Source organism: Chlamydotis macqueenii, chromosome 3, assembly GCF_036417535.1.
Source record: "Chlamydotis macqueenii isolate bChlMac1 chromosome 3, bChlMac1.mat, whole genome shotgun sequence".
NCBI classification, from domain to species: domain Eukaryota; kingdom Metazoa; phylum Chordata; class Aves; order Otidiformes; family Otididae; genus Chlamydotis; species Chlamydotis macqueenii.
In genome coordinates, this window is record NC_141558.1 from 52,250,431 (window position 1) to 52,275,838 (window position 25,408).

General features: G+C 39.3%; 1 protein-coding gene across 1 annotated transcript in view; it reads right to left on the reverse strand.

Moving 5' to 3' along the window:
- Positions 1-730: 730 nt before the first annotated feature.
- HS3ST5 (heparan sulfate-glucosamine 3-sulfotransferase 5) overlaps positions 731-25,408 on the reverse strand; it is a 204,275-nt gene continuing 179,597 nt past the window's right edge. The window contains exons 3-4 of the mRNA XM_086744332.1: positions 7,065-7,203; positions 731-2,481 (exon numbers count right to left, since the gene is read on the reverse strand). Of these exons, the coding sequence (XP_086600458.1) occupies positions 1,551-2,481; positions 7,065-7,171 (1,038 nt within the window). The 5' untranslated portion in view covers positions 7,172-7,203 and the 3' untranslated portion in view covers positions 731-1,550. The remainder of the gene's footprint in view (positions 2,482-7,064; positions 7,204-25,408) is intronic.

Below are 25,408 nucleotides of genomic sequence, written 5' to 3' on the forward strand. Positions count from 1 at the left end.
GAATATTCAGATGTTCTGGATACCTTCCAAAATCTGTGTCCCAATCAATCTCTAGATGTTAGTTTTAAAGTGCTTAGTTGTTTGTATTTCTTTCTTTCTTTCTTTCTTTTTTTCTTATTCTAAAAGACATTTTTCAATTTTTTTTTCTTTGTCTTGTGAATCTTTAAGCGCCATACAATGTATAAAGCATGAAAATAGTAATTTCCTGAACTAGTTTCTTGTCACTTACTGAATGGAAACAAGAGCTATATCTTTATAGCAGGAATAACAACACTGTGGTTGGTTGTTTGGAGCAGTTGCGTATGTTACCAGATAAAAGCAGAGGTATCACATCTGTTTTCCTTGACTTCTGAAACATCACCAGCTTTCAGAGATGAAATCTCTGTGTCTTCTTCTAATCTTGTCTGTCTGTTGTTTTGGTTTTAATGGCAGCTCTGCTCTTCTGATATACTTGGTTACAGTAATCTTTTGCAGTCATTCTTTTACCTCATGGGCTATTGCAACTGAATTAATTACAGCAAAGTGCTGCAAGAGAACAGTAATAGGTGTGTATTACACCAGGTTCCCAGATGGATGAGTTTTTTAATAAACTCAGCTTTACTGCGTGTATCAGTTTTCTCAGCTGCCTAGAAACCACGTTTACACATGCAGCTCACTCTCACACATTTGCACATGATTTGTTTGGCCTAAGGGACCACACTGATGTACATCAAGGAAAGGTAAAAAGCCATTGCACATATAGGTAATTTTAATCCATTCCATTTTTAAATACCACAATAAATTTAATTTTCACAATAAATTAAATAGCCATATTCAGTTTACAAAATAGAATTACTTAGTGTGAAACCAGTATTTACAAACATTTTACACTATGTACACGATGTTTAGCTTTGTCGACACACAAGCATAGAAGAAAAAATTATTAGACCTTTTTTTGACACATGATTGACATGCTACAAGTGACACTATGTTCCATACAATAAAACAATAGTGCAAACTCACCACAGGAACTCTGAAACAATGTAGTTTTTATGAGATAAGATATTAATTTCAAATAATAAGAAAATAGTACTATCCACTCTCATTGTAAAAATTCAGCACTGTATTTAAAGTGTCAGTATTCCTTTAGCAATATACATACCAAATATAGCCTGAAGATTATGCTTTCTCACAGCTTCACAGACTTTTGACATGAGTTTTTATGGCATAGACTAGCGTTATGCTTAGATCAATAAGCATGTCACATAAACACTTCACTAAGCGAGAGGAACACTGACCCTTTTAACCGTGTCTGACTTTATGTCCCTAAATACTTCCTTTCCCTTTATTATTATATCTTAAAAGATGCAACTATGCTGACAGTAAATTTATGTTAGTTACTACTCTGTAGAAAAAATTGATCCCACCATATATTTGGTCACACACTGCATATGTACACGTATGCATGAAAAAAGTTACTTTGATAGCCATGTCTATGAAAAGTGCATATTTTAGCAGAGACATTTATTGCGTGTCTCAGGTGCAACAGAAAGTGTTGTATGAAGTTTAATTTAGGGCCAGTTAAATGTCCTCCCAGTTATCTGGTAAAATTTTTGATTAAAAGGATGAAAGAACTTGCGCAATTTGGTAATGACAGAGGTATCCACCTCTGGATGGATGCGTCCCTTGCTACCCGCCAGGCACTTGTTAAAGACAATGTTAAATCGCAAGCAGTAAAACCCTCTGGTGGCATTGAAGTATAAATTGTACTGACTTATCCTTGGAGGAAGATTTAGGAACTTCTCGACCAGCTGGAGTTCTGGCAGTGGTTCTGTGATGAGCCGGTCTCCATCCACGATATGAAACTGCTCGATTGGGAAGTATTTTAACCATCTCTCCAGATGTTTTGTGTAGATGCTGGTTCTCACTGCCTTATACTTAGTGTTCACTTCGCAGGTATTAGGATCAATAGCCAGCTTCTCAAATTTGTAGTAAGTTTTGTTCTTTCTTTCCTTACCTTCCAGCACCTGAGTGTAATCAGAAATAGCTCTTGTGGTAGGTTCCCTGACAATGATCAATAATTTGATAGATGAGTTCATTTTGTAAATCCTTTCAGGTACTTCCTCAGTGATAAAATACGCAGGACTTTTCTCAATTGTTATTTGATGAGGGTAAGAAAAAGGCATTTTTTTCCGGTACCACTCAATCCCCTTGGCATAGTTCTCATCATTGTCAAAGAAGTGAATCTCTTGAGAAGCTTTGACCACTGCGGGGTGAAGGTTCAGCATCTCCAGCAGTGCTCGGGTGCCTCCTTTCCGCACCCCAATGATAATGGCCTTGGGAAGCTGCTGAACCAGATTGTGCAGTTGTATTTGTTCCTTGGTGGCATTGCCCTTTCTGAACTCGTGGAGCAGCCCTCGCTTGAACTGCAGAGCTCGCAGCGGGATTTCGTCCTGGCCACGGGGTCCAAATCGACTATCGATGGGGCAGAGGGGCTGCAGTCTGCAAGTAAAATAAGAGGTATTTTTAAAAAGAGGGTATCTCTTAAAGCAAGTTTTCTGTGTAAGGCAGACACACTCCTTTCACAACGTGGTGTGATTTGTGCATCTATTTTATTCTGCCAGTGATTAAATTGTTTTCAAACAGTTTGATGATTTATTCTAGTTTTTTTTTGCTGTGATTTGGCTGAGTAACTCCTAACACCACCCTTCTGCTCTTTTCAAGTATATGCCTATGCTGTGATTACTGTTCTTGGGGCTTCTTGAACCTTGCCTCACCTCCCATGTTGCTGATTACATTGTGATTGCTCTGGCAATTTTTAAAACATTCTGAGATTAATTTTATTTGGTCATTTTGATCTGAAAATCCAGTTCATTTAAGTCATCTCTTCCCAATACTTTTCCTATTCTAGCCTGAATTATTTCCTGTGCTTCTCATTGTGTTGATTTTATTATCTGCTGGTTCAGAGTTGGCCTTTTTATAGTGAAGAGGAGCAAAAGGGATGAAAAACAGCTTTCTAGGCATCACTTTTCAGTATCTTCCTTCCTCTTTAGAAGGTGCCTGTTGTTTTCCCTGGGACAGAATCAGAAAGACCAAGGCTGAATCAGGCATGGTTAGCAAGGCACAGAAAGAATGCCAAGAAAAGTTTTTTTAAATGCATTTATTGCATCATTACAGTGATTATTTTCTTATCATCACTTATGTGTCCTCCCACTGAAACTCATTTTGTACCTTACTGTTTCTTCTTCTGTCCCTGAGTTTTTATGCTATTCTTTTATATTCACCAACAATTATTACACCTATTTTCCACTTCTCTAATGCTTCCTTCTTGTATTTGATGTCACTGAATGCAAGAAATTATTCAGTAAGAAAAATGTTAAAATTTTGCTACTATAGGACCTTGAATAAGCTCTCACCTCCACTCCCAAATCAGCACTTTAGTCATTATACAGGCCAATATTGCACTGAAGATGAAATTGGTTTGTAGAGAGAGCTTCCAAAGCCCTATGGAAAAATACCGTTAATAATTTGCGGAGCCATGCTCTCCTAAATTAAGGATATGTAAGAACAAAGGTTGCCTAGGCAATTTTAATATGAGCTTGCTATGCATATGTAGTATGATACGGTTTTTAAATTATATGGCCACATGCTATTATTTTTCACAGGATCCCTGCCTCAGCCAGTATACCAGATGGGCAACGCTCATTAATAGCTGTTTAGGTATTCAGTATTTATTCTGGTTTCTCAGCATGTGGCCCCTCACTCATTTACTGTATATTATTCAAACCCTGCTTTCAGGACAGTATTATTTATTTCTTTATGGTTTTTCCATCCATCACTGCTTGTTGAGGTCTCTAATTTGACACTGATTCTAGGACAATGGATGGTTGGGACAAAGTTTGATCCCCCTGGCTGACCCACTAGCTGTTTCCTTGATTATCCAGATGCTGAGAGATAAAGCCTGTCCAGACAGAGCTGAAGAAACAACCTAGATGACATTGCTAGGTTCACATGAGCTCTAGCTAAGTCTGGCAGACTAATTAGAAAGTGTGATGAGAAGTGAGTTCTAGTTCTTATTTCTTTTCCCAAGTTTCCATTCTTTTCTTTTCCTTTCTCTCTGCCATCTACTGAATAAGAGCTTGACTTGATTGCAAAGACTGAAGCATTGCAAAACTGATGCAAACCTCCCTGTAAAAAAATAAAAAACCCAAACACAACAAGCAGAAAGCAATGTCTTGACTTGACAGTGGTACAGTTGGTCAGACTGTGGTGTGGCTGGTGAGACAGTCTTTCTGCAGCAGCGATGTGGCAGTTAGAAGCATAAGAGAACAGAAACTGCAATTACTATCTCTGTTCTTCTCTTCCCTCTCCTTCTGTGTATTTGTTATTTGTTTTCAAGCAAAAAGGATTCCACAACAGCATTTCCAGACCCATCTCAACTAATTTTATCTCTTTTGCTCAAAAAGACAGTTAGCACTGCCTTCAGTGTAACACAACAGCTTGTCAAACAGGGTGGTTTCCTTTAAAAGTAAATAAATACTTAAAATATCCTCTACCCTAAGGGAAAAGATTGGATATCGCTAAAAGTCCTTCCTCAACACTTTATATTTGAATTTTTTTACTCTTTCCCCCTTCTTCTCCTCCCTCTAAACAATAAAAAATAGCCTTTAAAAGATCTTGGCAGTGGTGGTATTAAGCAGGCTGTCAGATCTTGGTAGTTGAATACCCAGATGTGACTATTTACTCTTATATTGCAACATGTTAGTATTTTTGATTCTTTGAGTCATTTTTCCATTAAAATAACAGTCTTTTGCAAAGAAAGTGTATATGACATTTATTATATCACTGAAGTTGCTCTCCCAAAACAGGCAATTTCTCAAACTGCTACGGTAAAACTCCACAAATATTCTTCTTAAGAAAACACACCATAGAACAATTAATCTCAGGGAACTGTATTTTTGACTAATGTCAAAACAGCTACAGTACGTCTGGGCAATCTTAATGACAAGTAGCAATGATATCTCTCCTGATCCAGAATACTTGCTAATTGGCTTCTAATGTAGGTGTCACGGTGGCGAAAGATTATGAGCCTGGTCCCAGCAGGAGCATTTCAGAGCATTGAAATCAGGTGCAGAATCTCCCCACACTGCCAACAAGAGAATCAGGCAACTCAAAGACTGGTCCAGATCTTCTCAAAATTGCCAGACACAAAGTATGTGTGTGCTTCTACATGCCAAATAGCTCCATGCACTCAGGATCTGAAGTACGGATGGTGGCCTCCCCTGGAGGGAAGTGCTCAGCTCATCCGACTTTATGACTCAATGAATCAGATAAGCTAGTGGTAATTTCCCTACAGGCCTAAAAAAACTCAAAACATTCCTGTTGAAGAGCCTAATCTGAGGCTATTAAATATGGGCCATCCCCAGCTCTCCTGTTCAAATTGGATCAGCATAAATTACGCATAAATGAATCTGGATTTCTTCCTGAACAATTAGTTATTCCAAAGTCTATCGAAGCCACTCAGTGTCCTTTTACTGACAAATTCAACAAGTTTGGATTGTGCCGTAGATGAACATTTCCAGTTAATTGTCTGTCTCGTGCTTTCTAGTGCTTCTTTCTTTCTGTTTTTCATAACGAGTCCAATAAAGGGCTGATATTTTTCAGACTGGGTAATGCAAGAGAATGAAACTGCATTTTACTGCCATTGGCAACATTATATATGAAACCGGTGGAATTCACTGCTGCAGGAGGTCAGTGAGTCAAATACTGTGGCGAGATAATTTTATAGCCATCAGTAAATTCTGTAGATGTGCAAGCATAGATAATAGCATAAGGTTAATTAGATTTCATGCCTCTGAGCATAAAATATACTTTTGCAGGGACCACTAAGGAATTCTGCCTCCATTTACAGAATCGCATTAGTCTCCAAAGTTTTCACCTCTGAAGCACCAGAGATGCTTTGACCATAAGGGGAAAGAAGGTATAAATTCTGGGGCTTAATTTGCAATGCACTTGGTCCTAGCTGAGTACACATGGTCTGCCTCTTCTTCTGGAGTGAATTTAAGCAGCTGAAGGAGGCACCCAGATGGAGCTCAACATTACCTAGCAATGGACACTAGGTAGCTCTGTTTTCAATTCACTGTCCATGCACGGTGTATTCACACAGCATTGTGTCACAATTTTGAACTCAGCTATTATTTTCCATCATTTAAAAGAAGAGCACTATGAGAACATTAGCTGCCTACCAGCTTCTGGAAATCTCAAAGTCTTGTTTCATTCTTTCAAAATAGCTTTTTTTTTTTTTTCATCCTGTCTTTGTGTAGCACCTACTAGGGCAATCCCAGGCCATTTTGAAGGTGACAGAAACATCAGTCTATAGCATTGCTGTTGCACTATCAATAGCCAGTTAAAACTCACCCTGGTCAAAAGTGCAAATACTCTTTGATTTCCTCTACTGGATTTTATACTGTTCTCCTGGAAATCGCTTGCAGAGAAAACCCACTTATTTAGCACATTCAACTCCAGAAAATACCGGCTAATTAACATAGTTAAAATTCTCAAACCCTGAAGCAATCTTTCAAGTGAAATAGTATTCAAAACTTGACGAGCTACTCTGCAGGCTCATACTTAATTTTAACTACCACTGTAGCACATTAATTGCTTGCTCATAAATTTAGAAAGACGATATATAAATGCATCATAACTGTTTTGCTGAAAGTAGAGGTCAACACACAGATGCACACAGACAAAAATGAGCTACTGTAATGACATTTTTACTGGATGCTGTTTTATTTCTGCTCTGAAAACAAGTGCCAATGTGCCTAGAATACAAATGGACAGACAGAAATGTTTTGACAGGGATGACCCGCAACTCTATTTTCCTACTCTCTTCTCCAAAGGGGAGGAAAGAACAGTGAAAACCAGTACTAGAATAGACAGTCTTTCTGTCTTTCTGTATGTGAGTAGACATTAAAAAAAAAAAAGAACAAAAAAAAAAGAACAAGAAAGAAATCAGACCCTTTAAGCAAAACCCGAGACAATCTGAGCTCATTTTTAATTAAGAAAGCAGCTACTTAATGACTTACCTATCCAAGCTCCCAACTCTGGCAACTAGATATAGGAGACTTCCAATAGCAAGGCTGCCTAGTACAAAGAGCTTCTGTCTCAGCAACACCTGCTGTTTGAATAGCATGGCCCTCCATCAATCTTCAGGACTTCTTCAGTCTGCAGAGACAAGAACACATAAAACACTCATCAGAAAGCAATATGCAGGGTAATGCTCAATCAGTTGTTGCAAGCGATTAAGCCACACTTGCAAAATCTTTTCAAACTGCAAAATAAGTAGTTAAAACTTTTTTTTTTTCCCACATGGTAACACCAGGCAACGTATCTGTGATAGGATGATAGTTCTGGAAGAAATAGTTCAGCTACACCCACTGTTACTAGGGCTGTCTGATGGCCATACTGTAGGTCTTGACTGTGTAGAGGCTTGTATTGTAATAGGATCTTCTGTTAGGTAAACATTTTTAGATTTTGAGCCCTTCAAAATCAGCCTGGGCTAGATTTCAACAGAGATTTAAATGCTTTGATGACAAGTGAAGCATCAGTAACCAGGAGTTAGGCTTGCAGGTCCTGTGCACACAATGCATGTTTACTGTGTCTCTAGTATCATTAGAGTGTAAGCTGGAAAGAAATCTAAACCAACGTACTTCCTGACTTGTGCCAGCAAGCCCCTGATGACAGGTCTGAGAGGCATGTAACTGCAGTGAGCACAATGACCATTTTTTTGACACCAAGTCATCCATCAGCTCTCCCTGTGCTGGGCTGTTCTGTGGAGAAACCCTTAAGCACCTCATCTGCTTGACACCAGCCTTGGCTGTCGTCTCAAGACCTGATCAGAAACAAACAGGAATCCTTGAGCTGAGTATGCCTATATCCCCAGATTTCAGCAACACTGAAGCATAGACTTAAATTTTCTTTTATGAAGTGCACCACAGGTCATCTAAAGCTTACAAATGAGCTCTGCTTTGACTAGATATGAAGCAGGCATGAGTTAAATGACGTGACCTCGTATCAAGACGATTGAACCAGGATAAACAGGAGGTTCCTGGGTAAGGTAGAAGAAAGTGCTGAGTAAAACTATCTGTCTTTAGCCTGACTCTTCCCTAGGCATTAGGTTTATATTCAGGACTGCAGATCTATTTAGAAGACTTGGAGCTGCATGCCTAATACCTTCCTCAAGAACTGAGGAGAAAGATCGGTCCCTCCTTTCTGAGCACAAAGATAGCATGGTCCTTCACTCTGTACCAGTCTTGGGCTTTCTTATAAATATACAGAAGACTAAAGTTCAAAGCCTCTCACTGGCTCAGGGGATGTAAAGCCATATTGTCTACCTACCAAATGAATTATTTAATCATCAAATTGATCCTCTTGATATAAAATCCACTAATATAAACCTGAACTACTCATCCATATTATCACTCCCTCAACCAGGGACTGTTTAATGTACTACGGAGTAGTTTCAATAGAAACTACTTTTTTCCCCAAATTTTGACTGGACTTACTTTGAACAATGTTTCATGTCAAGTTTCTTATGTTTTACTACTGGTAAAGCTCCTTTTGCAGCTCACTTTCTTCTTTTCCAACCTTAGGACTTGCATCAACTAAAACTGGGATAGATTATTATAAGCATGTAACTATGCACAGAAGCAGAATGGATAGTGAGAGTGCAAGGTTTGAGTGGCCACCGTTAAACAGAGCCTGCAAATGTTTCTTTGTCCTGCCCATACTGTTAAATTTTTGGCCCAGAAAGCCCTCTTGAGACTCCATGATACAGTTTGGGAACTGCTACAAGCCAAGGACCATTCCCAACAGACCACATCCATGCTGCCTGCCTGCCTTAGTGCTGTCTGAGTTTAATGGTATGGATGCAGATCACTTCGTATTGGTCATCTTCAAGGGTGGTAGAAGGGTCATTCCCAAGCACATTTATTTTACCACTATAGAGAAAGCCTTTGTAAGACCAGCCCATCATCTCTTGATAAAAAAAAACCATGCCACACTGGAGCTCTGAGTCTGACACACTTCTAGTGTGCTAATAATAATAGTAACTCCTTATACAGCTATGTCATAGCTTACAATAACCTATCATACAGAATAACCTATCAGACAGAATATATTGCTTTTTACATAGATAAAAGCAAGTCTATAAAAAGAATTCTTATATAGGATCCTCATTGCAACAAGAATCACATAAAACACAAAGTAAAAGGAGTTTGCAATGTAAATACAGAGGCAGAAGATGTATTATCATCCTTTAAAAAATAAATGAGGAGCAGAAGTACAGAGAGATTAAGTGATTTGCTCAAGGTCACAGAAAAAAAAACCTGCAGCACCAGTGGGATTCAGTGTGAAATATCTGAATTCCTGTCTAGTGCCTTAACTGCATAATAAACTTTTGCGCTTTTTTTGTAGTATGCTTTTTCTTAACATTGAAAAGTAAACGTAAAAAATGACATACAAATGAGGAATTCTAGACACTGAGCAAGGCAGAAAACCTCTAGCTGAAGCTTAATTATTAAGAAAAATTCACAGATACTGTATCTCTATGTTGATATGATATCCCTCTATGTTGATATGCTACTGCTAATTACTTTTAAAATTATTTAATTAAAAAACAGGAAAGAGGACATGATGAGGATGATGATGATAGCAAATTTTCATAGCTTTCCAGTGCTGCTCTCTCTAAATAAAAGTATCACTTCAGTGTTACAACAATTGGTTCTGAATTTAATCTCTGAATTTAAACTCTGTACATGAAACTAAAGTTCTGTCCACCTGTTCTACCTTATCCAGGCTTTTGGACCTCAGTTAAGTCCTACTTGCAGGACTCACTAAGTCTGTGGAGGTCATGAGGACATAATGAAATCAAATTAATGGCAAACTGTTCCCTGAAATAGATCCCACAAGGTCTCATGCCCTTAGTATTAATGTTTGTGAGAAGATTCAATGCAAAAAACACCAAACCAAACCAATCAACCAAAAAAAAAAAAGAATCCTAAACCAGCCCCATTTGCTCTGTTTGCTTGTACATGCATACAGAAAACTTTTCCACACAATGACAAGTACTACACAGCCACTAGAAATGCAAATGTAACATTATTTATTTGCTTCTTTCATTTTTGTTATCACTTTCAGCATCTACTTTGAAGTCCACAGATGGAGTTTTATTCCAGAGAGGTTGTGATCTCTATAATACTTTCCTCAGATTTTTTTTTTTCATGAAAAAGAATGAAGATAAATAATATCTCAGCTTCAGGAATGGCTACATCTTGCAATGGATGTACTGAGATAGCTCTACATGATAGAGGAGAGGACTGAAGAAAAACTTCTATTTAAGCCATGGAGTTAATACAACCAGAATGTGATTAAGGTGAAGGTCCCTAAGGCAGAAATGTTGCTGGAGACTAACATGGCAACACTTAAATGAAACGGAAAGAAGAAATGAAAAGGAAGAAATGAAAATTCTGGGACACATTATACGTTGCACAAAGTTTTCTATAAGGAACTCAGACTTTTAAACTTAACAAGATGCTGGAAGGCAAGATAAAATGTAATCCAAAGTGACAAAATTTTAGCAGTGATTTGAGGAAAATAAGGGTGTTTTTTAAAAAATGTTGCTCTCTGTTAGGGAGGACAGCTGAACTGGCACCCAAGTTACTGACCAGTAGAAGGAGGCTTGGGAAAGCCCCAGGCAGAACTCTCCTGGTAGCTGGATGCTGAACATGGAACCTCCTCCCAAAAGAGATAACAGTATACTATTGCACATCTCCAGTGGGCTTACACCAGAAATATCTATCTTTAAAAATCTGGTTAAATATGCATAGAGGAAAGTTCCTTCCTGGATATCAAAGAGACTCACGAAGCACAAAGAACAGCACAAACACATTCCACAATGTGGAATGCATAATTTCTAGAAATTAAAGTGTGTGCAACATCATGTAGAGGATGTTGCTTTGTGATTTCAGATGCAGAGGTGATCTAACTTGTTAGATTGACATGGTGATGTTAAATAGAGAAGCTTAATTTAGCACTAGAAGGCAGCCTTATCACCTTATCACCGTATTGATGTGAATGCCTCACCCAACCCCACTGCCCACATTCCAATCCCTGCAGATGAGAAGATCAGGGTTATCAAGTGAATTGCCAAGAGAAGACAGTACAGCTATATAGAACTGGGATATCCACTGAAAAACAGATGGACTGTTCCTGACAAGATGAAGTGATCATGGATAAAGGAAGATATTGCATGTGCTGGCCAAATAATGTGAATTTTTGGTAAACTCTTGTAGAAGTTAGTTTTAAATTCAAGTTAAGTCAAAGTCAAATAAGTAGGAGAAGACAGAAGAAAGCATACCAATAATGATGGCATTACTGATAAAAGTATGAATTTGATAACACCACAAATTGTGCAGAAGCACTGAAAAAAGAAGGTATAATCACCTATTCCAAATAAAAAGACAATGAGACAAGAGGATTGTCAGGAATTTGTTTGAAAATGATCAGAGGAAGATTTTTGGACACATGGAGAAGAGATGAGAAGATGCTACTGATAAATGAATAGCATGTGGTTGATTATGGAGAGAAATGTAAGAAAGCAAGGCAATATATAATTCTTTGGTAAACAGACTGAAGAGATACTGTCTTGATGGAGTGATGTGATTAATCAAAGTGAAGTACAAATCACAGGCAAATATGCACAAAGGAGGCTGGAAAAAATAATAAATAAGAAGTGTTTTCTTTAGTTTAATTTATCAATCAGTTGGCACAGGTTTTTTGGTTTTGTTTTTTTTTTTTTATTTTGCACACCAGCAGGGGTCATCTGTTGGCCAATAAATATTTGTCTTCATACACTGTAAAAAAGATCTTTGAGTTTATGTGGGATTTAAATACAGTGACTGACAAAACAAGTCAGGGAACTGACCACTTGGCACATTTCCATTTCTCTTGGTTTTGCATTATGTTTCTGGGACGTTAGCTACAGCTTATTGAATTTGTTGATGTGAGTAAAACTCATGCAAATCAAGCACTTACTTAGACTTTTTCTGGGGTACGAAATCACATGGCGTTTGGGAAAGGAGGGAATTTATCCCTCAAATTGTATGCATCAGCTCATCAGCTCATGATATTCTTCATGATCTGTCTGGAATAGCCGGTTGTGCTCCTGCTCCTTCTTTAGCCTCCTCCAGGTCCTCCTCTTCCCCTTGTGCTGTCTCACTGCTGCTGGAAGTCTAGGCTAGTGGCAAGGAAGAGATGCACTCCCATTGTACTTTTTCCCCAGTACCCTTCATTTCAGTGGTTTTATTCCAACAGTACTACTGCACCATGTGGACTGATTTAAAGAGATAGAATAATCATGATAAAGCAGAATATGTTTTTTCGCAAGAGTGAGGATTTTAATTCCTAATAGCATTGAATAGCCTAAGAACAGACAAAATTATTCCCCTTTTTGACACAGTAAAATGAAATGGATAATGGGAACAGAAAGCTTGGAAAATACAATTTTTCTGAGGGAATGATGAAGTGCTGAGCCTGCAGAAAGAGATTTTTTTTTTTAATTTTCCATAATGGTTCATCTTTTCAATATCAAAAAGAAATTTAATTCTGATGTGTCATTACAGTGTTTCTTTTTTTTTTTTATCTCTAGCATAAGAATGAGATGAGATGAAATTAGATTAATGCACACTTGATGAGTTCCAGATGTGAAGGAAGAAAAGAAGGAAATACGTTCACAGCATGGAACAAGTTCACAGATTCAGGTAAATGTCCCTAGGTACTAAACATGTCCTTTTCTCCTCATGACTCATATTGACTGAAAGAGTGGAGAAGAAAATGTCAGCAAAGCTGAGAGAAAACAGTAAATGATGCAGATAAACTCCAACGTAAAGATTTCCTATAATCTTATGCCACAGCCGTGACAATAACTTAAAAATACTTCTTTTTTTTTTTGTCCGCTATTGTAGACTTCTGGTATTTAGGACTACCATTAAGTGATCCTTGAAGCCAATTATTTGTGTAAAGAAGTGATAAGACACTTTCTCCAGAAAGGCTGCTTTACTCTGGGAGATCATCCACAAAATCAGCATCTGTATGTGGATACTAGATAAGAAAACGTGTGTTCCTTTCACAGAAGTTAGCACACTATCAGTGCTGAAAGAGCATTTGTGATTCATAATCCCAAATCCATCAGGGCTGGCTGGGTGGTACCCCCAGATATTTGGGTTCTCGCAAGTAAAGAGTGGTAATGGCTATTTATTTAATCCACTGCCCACAGGACATTTAATTCCAGCAGCCCCCAAGACTCATCTATCGGTAGTTTTACTATCTCTAGGTAGCTACTGTGTCAAATGACAACAGTACAGAAGGCCATAACCAGCTCTTTATCACATTCCTTTCTCAGCCTGACCTTTTTCTTTTGTTTTTCATCTTGCTGAAAGACATTGAGCAAGATGGTGTTGGGAAGAGAGAAACAACTCCAAAGCTTGCTATTGCCTTTGCGGTGCCCTGTGCCAAACAGATCTGCTGCCAGATTGTCAGAGTAGTTACGAATCTCAGACGCTTTGATGCCCTTGAGGTCTCAGACACATCTGCTTAGGAAAACTGCCTTATTGCATCTGAACCGGCACAGACGGCTGCATTCTGCTGAATGATGACTAGGTTGCCATGATCCATGCTTAGCTGCAGTGCTCCAGGAACACTTCCAAACACATAGATCTTAATAGGACTTCATTAGTCCAAAATACAGATGCCCATCTCCTTGCCAGCATTCTGAGTATATTACCCTGTACTGCTCTTCATAGAGCATGAGATTAATCTGATAGGGTTGGTCCTTTTCTTTGAATTAATGGTGTTTTTCCAGCTACTTCCCTCCTCTTCTTCTGAAATGATCACTTTCCTTGTCTGCTCCATTTCTCAGGAATGGTGGAGCTGATGATGCTAAGATAGAAAACCTGTGGACCTGCAATTCTGACTGTAGAAAGTTTATAATAGATACTAATTTCACAGTTTTCAGAGGAGAATACCAGCCTCATTTCTTCCAGCTGGCATTACAACAGCTGCAACCAAAAATAGCAATCAAAAAGAAAAAAGGAGGTTGAGGAGAAAAATACAGTGAAATGGAAGAAAGGGAAGGAATGACTGCAAAAGTCAAAAAAAGAAATAAAGGGAGGCCAATAGCACTGTCACATTACAAGTAAGCAGTTTGTTTTTAAGCTCTGAGGAAAACTTAAACAAGATTGTGAATCCTCAGAGAGAAAGTTAAGCAAGTAGATAACCAGAGCTTTCTTCTTCTGTCCTTCATTCAGAGTACTTCATTTAGAGTCATGAACAGTTTCACTGCATTGAGTGGGATACAAAGAAGGCAGGGAGGTATCACTTAATATTTTTCACCATTAAAGAGAATCTCATCTTTTCACATACTTGTAATTTAAAAAAAATATTTTCTATTACTTCAAGTCATGCTTGCAGCCTATTGTTCCTTTTTTTCCTCTGGAAAAAAGTTGCCCTTTCCCAAATAATTGCATACCTGAAATAAGACAAATGAAAGACTGCTTGAAGGTTCTTTAATTAATTAAAACCTGACAAACAATGTAAGTTAATTCTCCTCGTCGCTATTATGGCAGCAAAATCTAGATGGCTTCCTGCAGCTCCTTACAGCTCTGTTTTCTGTGACTTTCCTTTAAAAAAGCAGCAAAATGGACTTAAACTCAAAACATTACTAGGAGTGAAAAGCATTCATGGGAAAACTAACAGGAAAAACTTAACCAAGCTGCAAATATATTTTGCTGGTACACTGCATTTACAATAAAAAACACGTAAGTAGATTTTCCTCATGGTTTTTACTCCCTAGTGAGAAAAAACTCCAATCTATGAGGTAACATAGCCACCCACTCCTCTATGCATATATGGACATGTTATTAAAAAAAAAAAAATTGGATGAGTCTGAACATTTTTTTACAGCCTAATCTTAGTCCTTGCATCTCAGGCCAGATCTGCTGGCCTGGCTACACTGCTGCCAACCCCCGTGCTATATGTGCTGCAGTTATACCTACTGCCTGCACAGCTGTGTCATGCTCTGGCTGCTAAACTGGAGTAAGCAGCAGTCATAAAAATCCTTTTTGATGAAAATAAGCAGTTGCAGTGAGATGATATTGCAAAATACCGCAAGACAACGAAATATAATGACATCTTCACAAGAAGATGTTCTCCTTCAGCTTCTGCGACTCTGTGATCTGCTTCTTATGCAGCCTCAGCTTCCTCTGAGTGTCTTGTAAAACAGGCAGTTCTCTCTTTCCCACCTGCATATCTTTAGGTAGATCACTTGCTCATCTCTTTTCTGTTGTCCAAACTCATATTCTGGACTGCTCCAATACCGGTTAATAGATATCACACTGTCTAATATGGAGGACCATGTTCTGGATCAGCAGCATCTCTGTCTTTTACTCAGACCTTTAATCTAAGACATACTCAGCTGAGACCACTCTCAAAAATCTCATATGCAGGCTAAATTCTATAGCTCATTTCTGCATAAATGTCCCACAGATATACCCTGTAACATATCTATATATCTAAAATTTTCCCATGGGTTCCCTTTCTTGTTTTATCTTAACTACTGCAGTGGTCTTTTCTCTGGCCTTGACCAATGTAACTGTGCTCCATTCACATCCCTTCTGAACAGCGCTGCAAAAAGCATTCTTCCAGCCCGTGTCTCTGACCACACCACATCTGTCTAGACACCCTTTTATTATCTTCTCACTATCTTAATCATAACTTTCTATATGTTTTTGTGTCTGAGTATTCTGAGGGAACAGGGAGAAGGGGAGTTTAAAAACTTGACCCCAAAACCCACTCAGTTATTTTTCAGAATGCAAAGTCTAGGTGCTTCCCTTGTAAGATCTGAGCACAACACATTCCTAATTAATGTTACCTATTTTAATGTGGAAATCTAAGTGAAAATATCAATGCCAGTTTAACCAGGGATTTGTTACAGTGCCTCCAGGGAGACCTATTAACAGTTTTCTCTGAAAATGAGAGAGCTGTGATTTTCTGCTGTGCGTGTGTTAAAGGCCAATAATACACTGCTATACCAGCCTGAGTGACAGCTCGCAGCCCCCATCTGGATGGAAAAGAAAGGGGAGACAAGCAGAGACAGCTCATGTCTGCAGCAGCCAGGTGTCACAGAGCTGCACAGTGCCGGAGAGCTCCCCATAAATGAGCTCTCTGCTTGCTAATCAGTCCTGCTTCCCTTGCACACCCCATTCATCTTCCTCTCGTTGGGCAGCGTCAGCTGTAGAAGTAACTGCTGTCCTGGGGCTGTATTCACTCTCTTACATGTAGCCAGCTTGGCAAATATGCCTGCTCCATGGTTTTAAATGAAAAAAAAAAAAACATAAAAAGTCAATGGAAACCTCTTTGCACATGCTTTACTGGTAGGTCTCTGAAAGAAGATGCCAGCAGAGAGAGGTATGTGCTTCTGAGCCTCACTGCCAGTCACACCTGAAAAATTACAGAAGGGCTGCTCCTCTGCTGGCATGAGATGCCTTCTCTCTCTGCCTCTTTTAGAGCAACTTTTTAGAGAATACTTTTCAGTGAACTATTCACAGTCCTTACACTCTTCACACTAATGCAGCTTGATTGATTGGTCGACTTACTCTAACTTGAGCTTCATGAAATAGAGAGAATCTAATCCTTTCTCTATGGGTGCTTATGACTTAGTATAACTTTCCTAGATATGTGTTTGTTTATTAATTTATTTATTTTCCCTGACCCATCATAATGACAGTTACCACATGAACTGTCCATATTTTTGGATATAGACACATTTTTTTTCTGCATGGTAAAATATGCTAGAAATGATGCCACTTGAAGAAGTTCTCACTAGTCTGCCGCATTAGTGGTGAATCAGTGAAAGAAGAGAGAGAGAGAGGCAATGGATCTAGCTAGATGTAAAGCTCATGTAATTTATCCAGGAACTTGAAATAACCTCTGACCTATGCATCTCACATTTGTAGTGGCCATTAGTCATGGTATCTGTCTGGTTTGGCTTTGCTCCCGATGCTCATTTACAGAATCTACATGTTAATACCTTTTGGGATCATGGGCTGGCTGCAACTTCAACACTGACTATTTTGTACAATTACAGAGAACCGTAAAATAATTTGCACAAGTCAAAATATATTGATTGATTAACCTCAGAATATCTCAGTGTTTTGTTTAATTTGCTTTGAAATATGCAAAAACACCTCCTAATGTTCTAGAGGACTTCATCTTTAACACAGCTGCCATGTAAGTATACCATAAAGTTAAACTAGTTCTGTCTATGAAAATATAGGTCCAAAAGGGTCCTACTTACAAATTGTGTAGCTATCAGAGTGAGTGATGTCTTATAAATATCTCAATAGATGGAAGAGTTGATCTACTAATGAAAAAAAGAATACTCACAAATAATTTATTTGCCATTTGGTGGGGGAAAAGAAGAGTGAATAATTTATTTGGTCAATATTATTCAATCATCAATAGAACTAGTGGAATAATTTATAAATTTACTTATGAATAATTTATTCATCAATTGATGGCAGGAGGAAATTAATGAAGTAAACAATATTCGAATAACACTCAACAGGCTCTCAGAGGCAGGCAGGACAGCCAAGGAGGAATTAAGGGAACAGATCCCTTTCGTCAGCCTCATGACAGCCTGGGGAATCACCAAAGGGCAGCTGCCCTGCAGCTGCTTCTGCAGCTTGCTGATAGTAGTCGCCTTCTTTCCCATCTACCCATTCATGACAACAGATCTGCAAAGTTGCCCTGAGAGCGCTGTGTGATTTCTCTGTGTTGATGCTGATGCTGGGAAGATGTTTGGAGATTCCTCCTCTGGTGTTACAGAATCATAGAACAGATAGGGTTGGAAGGGACCTTCAAAGGTCATCCAGTCCAACCCCCCTGCAAGGAGCAGGGACATCTCCAACCAGATTAGGTTGCTCAGAGCCTCATCCAGCCTGGCCTTGAACGTTTCCAGGGATGGGGCATCCATCACCTCTCTGGGCAACCTGTTCCAGTGTTCCACCATCCTCATTGTAAAATTTTTTTCCTAATGTCCAATCTGAATCTACATCCTTCTATTTTAAAATCATTGCCCCTCGTCCTATCGCAACAGGCCCTGCTAAAGAGTTTTCCCCCATCTTTCCTGTAGGCCCCCTTTAGGTACTGGAAGGCCGCTATAAGGTCTCCCCGGAGCCTCCTCTTCTCCAGGCTGAACAGCCCCAACTCTCTCAGCCTGTCTCAGCCAGTGTTCCGCTGGCTTCTGCTGTGATCGCTCAAGCCAGACGCTGCTGGCTTTGACACATGGCAGCAGAGGCTCAGGGTGCCATCGCAGCCTTTCAGCAGCTTGAAACTTGTCATGCAGCTGAGAAGTGTGCTGTGCTCTGCTTGTGCACTCTAAGCAGGAAGCAGAGGGTTTCCCTCAGAGAGCCACAGGACACTGTCCCATTTCTAGATAGATTGCAAAAATAAAAATAAAAACTCCAAGACATTTTAGAGAAGAAAATTTTAACACCTTAAAATATTTCATGTTGCATCCCTAGAGGGCAAATGGTCAAGCTACTCAGATCCACACTGGATTATGAAAGTCTGGTTGCACAACTGAATTGCACCATGCCTGAAATCAAGCAAAAAATTGCTGACGTGCAAAGAGTTAAAAATAACCCTCTTGCCCACCACGTCTTTTCAGAATATGACTTCACAGGCTTGTTACTGCGACCATCAAAATAATTTCAAGGCAAATTTTATCTGAGTGTAATTTTTAGATTTGTTTAATTTAGTGATATCTTTCCAATGTGGCTGTGTGAGGGGGAAGTTTCTTGCAATGTGAAGCATTCAGAAACACCCCACTGCCTTCAGATAGCATCCACTGGTTTGCTCTGAGTTTGCTCTACTGGCATTGAATGAATCCATATCAAATCCAATCTGAACATTAACCAAAAGCCACAACAGAATACTGTTAATAAAAATCATCCCAAAATGGCTTTTATTGTGTAATAATCTCACATTGTAATAGCTGTCATAAAAATACAAATATAAAGTAGGCATGAGGATGTGAGCAGAAGGGGCTTTTTCTGTGTTCAATGTGCTAAGTTTAATGGTGGATATATGTGCAGTTTGGGATGAAAACAGATGTCCTTTACGGATAGAGTAAGTGGAGGAATCAGCTGGCTTATGTTCTCTCAACTCATACCAGGATTTTTCCACTCTTTGTTCCTTTGTTAACTATAAATTTTAAGGACTGAAAATCAAAAAATGAGGGAAAGTTTATGAATTATACACAGTCACAGAGTTTATTAGTGTTCCGTGCTCATTCTCTTGGGAGTCACTGGAGGAAGAGCTTTGAGCAATTTCCAAATTTTCAAATGGGTTCTCCATTTCTTTATCTTGTTCAGCTTTTGATATGGTGCATAAATTATTTATCAGGACTACCATTACTTCATTAGTTTGTGTTGTCCTCTGGCACCATGTCTGCAGAATGATATTCATTTTGCATTTGCAATTACTAAACTTAAAAGAAATCACTTAATTCTTCCTCTATTCAGCTCTCTAATTTCACAGAATGATGTGTGAAGGACTGATATGTGAATAGAATTTCATTTTGACCTTGAACCTTAATTACTCTGTTCGTCCTGCCATTTCATCAGAAAATGTAACCAAGGTTTATGTAAGAAATGTTTCTATTTTCCTTTCTCCCTCTTTTTTTTTTTTTAAGTGAGAAGATAGGATATGAAATAAATTTTTCCACATCATATATTCACCATTAAAGCTTAGTGAATTACGTGCTATGCTGGTTAAGTTCAGACAAGAATCCTCTTTTATATACTTTAAGTCTGTATTCTTGAAGTTAATTTTTGAGACAGTTTGTCTCAGCTTCCCAGTTGCAATAGCATTTGAACAGAACAGCTTCTCATTTACTTCACCTTACAGAGTGTAAAAGAAACACTAGTCTTTTCCCACGCCAGAACGTAAAATATATTCTCAAGTAAATACTTGTTATGATTTCCTCCTGTTTTACTCCTAGAACATGCTTACATCCCTTCTTTCCATCTTTCACCCAGCTTTGGTGATGCTATTATCAGGTAGCAGGCTACCAGGCAGATTTCCACTTAAAAAATATAGAGGTAGCTTTACATCTAAAACAATGTGCTAATGGACTGGAGCCAGACCATAGCTTAGCTTGGCAGAAAACTTCATCCTCACTGTTTGGTACAAGAACAGACTCAGTTACACTGGTCCAAAAAGATTTCCCTGCTGCTGGAAAGTGCCTATGTAGTGCATCCATTTCCTGCCCCTTCCCAGGGCTCCTCGGCTGAAGAAAGAGGAGGAAGAAGGAGAAGCTCTGGTGGTAGACAGCTTATGGCCGTTTCTGTCCAGCTGTAGTTCCCCTTATGCAAGGAAGACTAGGTGATATCTGCTTAAAAATCCATGTCTGTGGGATGGTAACCGTACTGAACAGCTCTCTGTGAGAGATTGTGACGGAGCCACCTGTGTTGCAGAGCAGTGGCAGATCCTCACCTGAGGCCCCTGTCAGGACGGAGGATGGGTGGCAGCACCAGCTCCTTGCCCTGTGCTGACAGCCACTCAGGTGAATGATTCACCTCCTGGCATTTCTGCAACAGGCCCTTTTTTTCTGAAAGTGCACAATCACAGCCTAGAATAAGGAAAAAATATTACAGGATTACCTAAGGTTATTTCTCTAGTACCAGATATGAATTAATTCAATGATTTCTTTCAAGTAACACTATGTCTGTCCTATCTGTAAGTTCACTTTAATCCTTTGGTCTTTGAAAACGCTTCTTTCATGAGAAGACTCGCATGACTCCAAGAACATTCTTGTTACTAACTAATCGTCTTATTTTTCTCTAGAAATACTTTTTTTTTTTTGTCAGCATTAATATACCAATGTCCTGCATTACTTGCATGAACAATTATCATTCTTGAGAAAGGCAAGCACTTTTACTGTTCCAAGAGCATTAAAAGTATTGTGTTTGATTAAATTTTATTATTTAGCAGTTCTGTGGGGCTTACCACAAATAAGAATCTAAGGAAGTGGGATGATGTCAGTGTCTACATTGTTATTATTGACAGAATTAGGCTCCTGAAGAGTGGAGTACGAGATAGGGAACCTCTTAATTCCAAGTTAATGATCCTAATGCTGCCTATTTAATAGTTGCCTAATAGACTATGTGGTTGTAGAGATGTCTTTATGCTGTGTTAGGTGAGCTAAGGAAGTTGCTGATTACTTCTGTTTTGTAAAACACAGGTATGTAGTAGGTACAAAGGTACCATGGAGTGGAAGTTTTATATATGCAGAAAACCTTGATTTCTATTGCACTTTGTATTTATAGGTATATATTTTTCTCTCCAAAAGGCAGTGGTTCAGTGCACTTGCCAGCTAAAGCTGCCCACAGAAAAATGCCACATTAGCCTCAGTGATAGTAGGTTTCTCAAACTGCCCCATGCCAGAGGAACCATTCCCATGGTCCTATTGGGACTCCAGTACCAAAGTTTTTATGCAAGTACATGTATCCTAGGCAAACGGTGTTTCCCTGCTGTGAGGCCACTGCTCCCTCCTGCTCTCTGCTTCTCCCCAGATGCCTGTTGGTAGAAAGGCTTTCCCAAGGAGAAAGGCTTTCCCTGTCAAATTCCTTCCCAATCTGCCCACACTCCCAGGCTGTGGACAAGCCGTGTAGCTGTTCTGGCCTGCTGCCAAGTAAGACTCAGTGAAAGGGCATTTCCCCACACCTGGCCACCTTGAGATCCCTAGGGGCTCCCCGTGCCATTTATATATACAGATTGTGGATCTCCGAGTGGATCCTTAGGCTAATACTACATAATAACTGGCACTAAGCATCATTCTGCTTAGCTTACCCCCAAAGATGTCAATCCACATCTGTTTTCACAATGCCTAGCTTCAGGCTTTATTCACACTATTGTGTGAAGAACAGGGCTGATTAAAAAGAAACCAACACTCCACGTACATTCACACTCCTTGTCCTAAGTCCTAACAGCTCTACCAGGGTACATTGGAGAAATCAGCCACAGAACTGTGAAGGTGTTTGTACGCTTTGATGTGCCAAGCAAAGAAAGGAAGAAAAAAAAAAAAGAATATCTCTTTTATGTTTTAGAATACTAACAGCTTCTTTCCACCTATGAAAATAACAAATACTTGCTTTGAAATTAGGTCTGTCAGCTGAATATTAATGGAAGGACTTCTGCAGACTAGTATTTAGTCTGCAGCATAAAGATAAAAATAAAATTAAGCCATCCACCCAATTGTCTCCTGTCAGGGAGGGACCCCGCTCCTTCTGACTTTACTGAAGGGGCCAGCCCCCGCACGCGGAGCTTCCCTTGTTATGGCAGCCCCTCTAAAGACATAAAAGTTACACAACAAGAATAGCTGCCAGGCTTATCCCTTGAACAAACAGAAGATAATGCAATTGAGTTTGCTTTTGGCCAAGGAAGGTCTGGCCTCATGCTTTAGGTAAAAGTGTGGATCAGATTGTTTGGCACCAGTTCCATACCTGGAATTCTAAAGCAGGCTCCAGCCGCTGCCTTACTGCATTCCTGTACACTTCCCTGCAGCGTCCCAGGACCCAAGCCTTGATGGCTGCAGTGCTAAGGGACCGCCACAGTCCCTCCTGCGTGTAGCTGTCTCTCAAGTTGCAGCTTGGAAAACATAAACTCGTTCCACTGACAACTTCTTCCTCTCTTCAGGGTTACCAGTTTGTCCACCAAAGCCTTCCCTTGCTGGCTTACAGAAGGAATGGAGCTCAGACCTCTGCTGCAACTGAGAGTGCTTTGAGCTGGACCAACTGCCTGCCGTAGAGGAGGAGAGAACTGTTTGAAATTCCCATAGAAAAACAATACTATTATTATTGCTAATTAATAGCAGGCAAGGACACAAACCCATTTCAAATAAAATTAAGTTCCAATCAAAAAAGTCAAGTGTGATTTCTAATTGATTGCATTTTAAAATCAATCAGTCCAGTTGTGTATGTTTTTTTTTTCACAAGATCCAACAGCTTACTGATACTTGTGTTTGTTTCTGGTGAGACTGAGATTGAAGCAGAACTGTGGAGGTTTTTTTTTTAATGGAATCAATTTTTTGAAAGGAAGATCTATTTTAATTAGAATTGTACAGCGAGATTTGTCAAGCTTATGCTCCTCTGGAAGTTTATTATGAAGCTGTGTGGAAAGAAAGATGCTCTGTGTTTACTCTTTCCCAAAGGGCCGGATGAAGTTAAAATGAACCTCTATGCCTGCTAGCACATACAGACCCCATGGGCCTCCTAAATTCCTGCTCAGCAAAGGCTGCTTCACACTGAGAAAAGTAAATATCATCGTCTTTCTTCAGAAAGGCAGATTAAGTTTTCCCTGGTTCCTCCTTTCTGAGGACCATACTCCAACATAACATATATGGATGCTAAAGAGCCCAGATGGCTGGTTTAATTTTAAATTAATAACATCAGTACTCCAGTCAGATGGGGCATGATACAGTTGTTAAGTTTGTTCACTCTCACCCCTTCTCTGTGTTACACTAATAATTTAAGTTAGTTCTTCTGGCTTTCTTGCCCCAGTTTCAGGAAGCGGTTGTTGAATAGCAAGTGCCTGCATTTGGCCATGACAATTCACAATAAGGGGGACGGACAGTCCACACTGCACCTCGTTTCAGACTATGACACTTAAGCTCTTGGGAAGTTGTAATAGTATAACTAGTAATACTGGAGTGAATTCTTTTGATGCTACAGGGGAGAGCTATTGCAAAATCTGAGTCTCCAAACCCCCGGGTGCCAGAGAGTGCATGACTGTGTTTCAAAGAGAGGCTAATAAAGGAAAAAAAAACACAGTATAGAGCCAGCACTCCATATTATGCAGGATGAATGAAGGACTCTCAAATTATAATGATCATAGATCAGTGGAAATCAATAAAATAGGATATGCAACAGTGATGCAGGAAAATCTGCAGCTATGTGAGTGAATCCTTGGAAAAACAAGCACTAAATCAGTCATTCATCAGTAAGGAATGACTATGAAAATTATGGGGTTTCAGTATCAGAATATTAAAACTTTGTAGAAAAGTACATACATTATTCACAGTAAAAAGCAAATCTACATTTCATTGAGACTGAACAATCGTGTTTATGTCTTGGACAGAACAAACATCAAACTCTTTGGGATCTACCTAATGGAAAGAATGACTTACACTGGTGCCTACAATAACAGAGAGATCTTCCCATTACCTGGTGCCCCAGACAGTGGTCCCTGTTTACAACATACATTATTTTTTCTCCCATTATTTCATCATCTTCCCAATGGACAGTTAAAGTTCCTGAGGAATTAATTTATATCTCTTCCTTGCTATTTCCTTCTAAATATAAGGAAAGTCAGAAACTGACTTTGGCATGTGTTATGTTCCAGAGTTCCTGATGAGGTGACATCTCTGCTGTGAGTTGAAGGCCGTGTTCCCGCAGGGCAGTACAGTGCACGGGGGTCTGTAACTTCAGCATAGGTCCAAGAATCTCCCTCCAGAGCATGCTTTTCCTCTCTGAGGAACATCCCTGTCAGTCAATAACTGTTCATCTCAATCCTTGCTTCTAGGACAGGTGGAAAACTCATTATATTCTTCTTGCACCATCTATGTTTTCTTTAACTAAATTATATTTGCCACTGTAAAAGACCTATTGATTAATTTAATAGATCTTTTTTTTTTCTTTCCACAGATTAATGTCTTACTTTTTATCTTACCTTCTTGTGCAATCTTCACTTTAGTCTATTTAAGCAATCTGAAATTTATAACATTTTTAAATTCTTCATTCTTTTGTCCCTTACGTACCAGTCTGGGCAGGGGTGAAATCACACAAGCTCTCAGCAACTACCAGCACAAACAGGTCCCTTCACCCCTAGAGTGGTGTCTAGTGCAAAGATGACAAGTGCCAAAAGGATTTGTCACTCAGAAAGCTCACATCAGGATCACTGAGCTAAAAGTTGACTCCTATCCCCAACAGGGCTGGGTAGGAACGTATGTAATTTTCCTCTGTTTTTAGCAGAAAAAAATCTGACGCCACTTCTTGATTCTCATCTCTCCTCTGGCTAGAGCCTTGGGAAGTCCGTCTGAGTGTGAAGTTGCAATAAATCCTGAGGCCTCCAGCAGAGGCAACAAGAAGACAACTAATATACCAGTGTGATAATGCGGTGGGCACAGTGACAGGGTAGGAGAAACAGGACGTAATGCTTAATGATACAAATTTTCCTCAGTCAGTGTCCTAAATGTCAAAAGTCTCACCAAACAATTTAATAGAGACAGTAATCTGGCTTCAGAGCCACACAG